Source organism: Cheilinus undulatus, linkage group 22 (genome assembly GCF_018320785.1).
Source record: "Cheilinus undulatus linkage group 22, ASM1832078v1, whole genome shotgun sequence".
NCBI lineage: Eukaryota > Metazoa > Chordata > Actinopteri > Labriformes > Labridae > Cheilinus > Cheilinus undulatus.
In genome coordinates, this window is record NC_054886.1 from 31,058,176 (window position 1) to 31,064,175 (window position 6,000).

The window sequence follows — 6,000 nt, forward strand, 5'->3', positions numbered from 1 at the left end:
GGAGATTTGAGATTTGGATCTTAAACGGATGAAGCATAAAGGGAGAATAAAACGCTACACTTTGAGATAAAAACGCTTTAATAATCATCAAAGATGGAAGTGAGTGTACTCATGTAGCTTTAAGGTTTTACATTTTTCAATGTGTTCCACGCTCAATCTGCTAAACTGGCCTGAAGACACAGGGATGAAGGTTTATCACAAGAAACGGCACAAACTTGAAGATTTTTTTGTAGAAAATGAGGTCGAAATTTTATAACATCACTCTAAGATTCAATTTTTTTCAGTTTTTTTCCTGGTTTTGAAATTGAAAAATACAACTTTTGGCTCTGGTAAAACCTGATATCTCAATTATTATTGTCTATTCATTAGTTGTTTGACTGCTCAAAGTGCTTTTTACACCAAGGGTCACACTCAGCCATTCACACACTGATGGCGAAGGCTGCTATCTAGAGCAGAGCTTCTCAACCTTTTCAGCCCGCGACCCCTCAAAATAAAGGTTCCAGAGACCGGGGACCCCCACTGTACCAGCAGGTAGTTGAACACAGTCATGCACAATTAAGAATAGTCATGTGCAGACAAGGCCACCCATAAGGGGGGATAAAGGGGAGAACTTTCTGGCCCCTTAACCAAACGGGGAGCCCATGGAGGCCAGCAAAATGTTACAATGTCATTTAGCAGACACTTTTGTCCACTTATTTTCAAATAGTTTGTGTAAATAGCACGCTGAAAATGTAAATCCCACCAAAAAATGGTGGAAAAGGTAGTGAAATTAGATTTTAAAAGTAGCACAAATAGGTAAGAAGTGATAAAAAATGAGATAAAAATAGCAACCCCCCCCCCCCCCCCAAAATGTCAAAAATGGGTGAGAGTGGCAAAAATGGACATAAATAGTGGTAAAATGTAGTTAAAAAGTGACTGTTGTGGCTTTAAATTGGCAAAAATGGGAGGATATTTGGTGAAATGGGATGAAAAATTGATTTAACTGGCAAAAAGGGTTAACTGAGCAAGAAAAAAATAGGCAGATAGTGGGAGAACTTGGTTAACTCGCAAAAAATGTGCATATCAGATAGTAAAATGTGCTTGAAATGGGAAAAAATTGGGTGTAAAAAGTGGTAAAAATGGGTTAACAGAGGCAATAATGGGTCAACGGGGGCAACATTATTCTGGGGCAACATTATTCTTAAGTGTCAAGAATTGGTTCAGAAGGCAAAAACAGGTAGAAAAAAAGTGGTGTAAAGGGTTTAAAATGGACAAAAATAAGTGTTAAAAGGCAAAAAAATGTTAAAATTGTTGGGTGTAAAGTGGCAACAGTGAGACCCCCTCTCAGTGTCTCATGACCCCAAAGGGGGTCCCGACCCCAAGGTTGAGAACCACTGATCTAGAGAGACCCTTTGGGTTTAGTACCTAATGTCTGATACCGAATCAAAACAGATTTTGGTGCTTCATTTTGGTACCCCTCCACCAGAACGTGACCCTCGTTTTAACTTATGTGCAGTGTTTTATTTCAGCAGAGCATGATCAGCTTTTTTTTATTTCAGTGTCTCTGCTCTGCCTCCTTAAATCTGTTTAGGCCTAATCTATCATATATCTGTGACACAGTGCCGACGATACCAATGCAGCTTTTACTGACCTGCTGACTCTTGTAGTGCAAAAATAGCATTGATGGTGTTGAACGTTTGGATTCTGTTACCTCTTTTAGATGATCTGAATGGATTATTGTTGGTTTATAATCCTAGCGGAGGGTGTGAAGTATGGACAGATCCTCAATGGGCTTTGGATGTAGGACAACACAATGTGCCATGTGGTCGAACGGTGAACTTATCCCATCAGACAAGATCCTTAATAGGTTGTTTGCAATCACATGATCCCGATGATGTGGGAATACCTGATGGGGGGCAGGAAGAGAGGGACAGCCATTAGGGATGAATGGGAACGGTGGAAAATTAGTACTTTACAGCTCTAAATGGACCACGCGGCAATTATCATCAGAAAATTTCTATATACCTTGAGTGCAATCCCTGCACTTTCCAAAAATGTGATGTTTTTTTCCCACAGTTTAACTGATTCTAGCATTCTTCTGTGTAATCTTGTGCTAAGCTAAGAGGCTCGCATTTTGTCACAAACATGCTTTTAATCGACATAGCGATGTACTATCAACCGAATAAACCTTGTGGAGTAAGAGACAGAGTGATGCTATGATGCTTACGAACAAACCTGTTATACCCAATGGCTCTGTAATATGAGCCACTGTAGCTAGCTCCCATTTGAGTGCCAGTTTCCTTTCTTACATCCTTTGTAATCATTTAATCCACATTTAGGCCCCGTCCACATGGAGACGAATTCAGGTGTATACGCAAAAGTTTTTAGCCATGGTGGTTTCACGCTTGCGCGGATATTTCCTGAAACGATCCCGTCTTTACGTAAAACTTTTTCAAAACTAAACGGCAATATATATTGTTTTCGTCTCCATGTGGACAAGGCCTTAAAAAACTGGTACCAAATAAAGTCGTTATGAGCCAAACAATCTGCTCTGCTGAGCTGAGCTAAAAGATGTGGATCTCTTGAAAGAGATGGATTTTTAGTCACAATGAGTGAGGCTGGACAGACATCAGCAGAGGAAACCAGAGTTTAATATGCCTTTTAATGGAGACAGACCATACATGGGCGGTGTCCTGACTCCACTCATTCAGGCTTTAGAGGGTGGTTTATTTAAATTCCTGCCTGCCTTGGTTTCTCTGTGAGCTGTTTTTTTTCATGACAGATTTGTTTGTCTCAGTATGACATGTTTTAAGGCCATGAAAACAGAGTGATGCTCTCAGAAGGAGCAGGGTCACAGTGTCCCCTCTCGATCCAATAAACGGACCTCTAAATCCTGCAGCAGGCCAAAACAGCTCAACAGCAGGGGAAAATCTAGACTTTTTGTTACTAATGCAGGAGAAGACATTAAATTTAATCATCATGTATTAGCACAACAGTTAACTTTATGATTAAAATTTCCTGTAAGAAAAGGGGAACTTTGCAAGTTTAGGTAGGACTTAAAATTTTGTTGGTGGAGGGTACAGTAGTTAGAACACCCTTAATTGCAGTTGGTTGCAGTTTTTTTATTAAATCGAATTGAAGTTGTTCATTCAGGAGTCGGGGATTGAACCCTCAACTTTAAGGTTAAGAGACAACCAACTCTAGTGAGTTGTAGTGAGGGAATATAAAAAGACTTTGGCTGTTCTCGAATTGGCCTACTGCATACTCCTGTCAAATGCAGTAGGGAGTATGTATTGCGCATTGCGTTCGACAGTAGTATGCAGTATGACTGCCAGTCAGACTTTATTGTGTAGTATGCTTGGCCTGGTTTAGCTGGTTTCTGGTATACAGAAGTACGTCATACCCTGGTCAATATTAAACAACGCTACAGTGTTTTCCATCCATTTATGTACAGAAAAAATCTGGGAAGTGTTTTTATTTGATTTTTTGGGATTTTTATAGCCATTGTTTTTAGCTTAGCATGTATAGTGCAGTGAAAGGACACACTTGACAGCACCTTTCGGGCCGTTACGAGTCGTAACGGCAAAACAAAAACAACAGTGACCCTATTACAACTTATTTCGCTATAGTACATGTTAAAAAGGTAAAGATAAAAGGTAATGGCACTTTTTGTAACCATCAGCCGCTCCAGTGAAAGTTCTGCCCCTCTCCACTATTACGAACTCTGACCCGGCGCTTTGCATTGTGGGTTACAGTAGGTGAAGCAGACTGGTCCGATTCATACTGTGAAATTTTCCCGTATCAGTACGTCATCCAGGTATTTTTGGCATACTGCAACTTTCGTATTTGTTCGCATACTATATACTACATTTTGGGCAACCAGTACGCACTGCTAGTATAGTAGGCGAATTCGAAAACAGCCTTTGACATGCTTACTCACAAATGTATTTGTCTTTGTTTTTCCCCAGAATCCCGGCCGTTTCTTAAGACTCCCATGATGTTCTAGAAAGACGCAAGACTCCATCTCCTGTAACCCTGCCCTCCCCCGACGTCTACCTTCCCCCTTCTGCACAGAAGAACTCCACCAGCCCGTTTCGACAGCAACCACGGCTTCTACGGCGGCCCGGATCACCACAGCAATGACCTCCCCAGGCGGGATAGTTTCTTTGCAAACTTTTCAGTGTTGCTACGAAAAACTACAAGACTACTAAGGGACGCAAACGCCCAAATTTGGACCACTTTTGGGTTGTGTGTCTACTTTTCTTCTCTTTCTTCTTTTTAGACAAACTTTACTCCAGTCGATCCCATTTTTCCTCCCTGCATCGGGACTTCTTCTATTTCTTGTTTGGTACGAAAACTGAAAAGTAAAGAATATTTCCTGGGAAAAGGAAGGACTAAAGTATCACTACAAAGGAAACGAACTGGACTGGATATGGATGGACATATTCACTATCAACCAGAAGGAAATGCTTGGATTAACATAATTTGACATTTTGAATCGCCCAATGGCGAACAGCTGTTTCTGAAGGTGAAGGAAAGACAAAAATGATGTGATGAAAACACTAGAGGTTCTTCTTTATGTTCTCAAAAGACAAGTCAAGTTCCATGACCTATGTTTGGATTTGAAGGAACTTAAGTTATCCTTATTGGCTGATGGTCAACAATATCCAGCCAAAACGAGGAGCTCAGGACTGGAGGAAGAGCGTTTTTAGAAAAAGAAGTGGAATAAAAACACTGATAGGAAAAAAAATGAAGAAAAACAGGCGGAAAACAACTTGAGAGGCTATTTCTGTCTCTCATGTTTCATTCATTTTTGTTTTTCCGTACAGGGACTGAAAAAAATGCATGGGAAAACTTGTCTTCTGTTGTCATTTGGCTTATTTTATCCCCCCCAAAAACTCACTTTTTCTTTCTTTAAATCCGCTTTTAAATCTTCTCTTTTCTGCTAAACTCCTTCCCTTTTCCCGTCTCTTTCTCCTTTATTTTCTCTTCTTCTCTCTCTATATAAGAAGGCATTATTCTGAAAATGTTGGATGCAGCTTTTCAATGTATGACATTTTTTCTATCACCCTTAACTTGTGAAATCAGTTTCTCAAACAATGCAAAAGTTAAAAAAAAAACAACCCCTTTTTTTATTACGATGGAGTGGTTTTTAGACACGATATTATATCCTAAAAAGGTACGTTGAATTATCTTCCTCCACTTTGGACATGTTCATCTTTTGAGCCCTGTTTGAACCCTGTGACCTAAAGCGTTGTAGTCGAGTTTAATGTGTTTGTGAAGACAGACGAGGAGAGCTTGATTTATCATCACTTCACACAAAATTTAATTTGGAAATCTAAGCCTGAAATTCCCACATGGAGTAACAAACAGCACTTCAGGTGCAGAAATCAAGTGCTTCTCGTCTAGATCAAACACCATCCCCTGATTTCTGACCTATTAAGAGTGCAGACTGTTGTGTTGCAGTTTTGTTTATTCCACCGTGTGTTTTTATTCGTTTGTTTCTGTTATTTACTATTTGAAATGTGTACGGGAGGGAGGATGAGGAGGGGTTAGTGGGGAGGGGAGGGTAAGTGCAGGGTGGGCGGGGTTTGACGGGTTAAAGGGATATTCCTTGTAGATAGAAACAACATTCAGCGTTCTCTTGTTTTTGTTTCATGATTATTTTCTCCTGATGATCTCTCAGTCTGTCACTGTTCTCTGGGTTTGAGCTGACTGCAAATATACAGTATTATAATGACCCCTGTCTGCTCGTGTTTTACCATCTCTCACACACTCACAGCCTCCTAGAGTTTCATTTTGAAGTAGTTGTGTGGCACAGGAAGTGCTAGTCATACAGAGGAGTCTAGATATCTCATGATTCGATTCTGAGTGTCAGGATTCGATTCATAAATGATTTTCAATTCACACTGGTTCCAGATTCACCACACATATCCAGTTATTTTTAAAAGAGGTGATTATATCAGGATCTGCTTAAGTCTGCTGTGCACTACAGAGCTGTAAATCATTATTTGATTCTAA

General features: G+C 40.1%; 1 protein-coding gene across 1 annotated transcript in view; it reads left to right on the forward strand.

The window, feature by feature from the left end:
* The window catches only part of LOC121504180 (dachshund homolog 2-like), a 162,509-nt gene extending 157,002 nt beyond the window's left edge, over positions 1-5,507 (forward strand). The window contains exon 12 of the mRNA XM_041778835.1: positions 3,948-5,507. Coding sequence (XP_041634769.1) covers positions 3,948-3,985 — 38 coding nt within the window. The 3' untranslated portion in view covers positions 3,986-5,507. The remainder of the gene's footprint in view (positions 1-3,947) is intronic.
* The last annotated feature ends 493 nt before the right edge of the window (positions 5,508-6,000 follow it).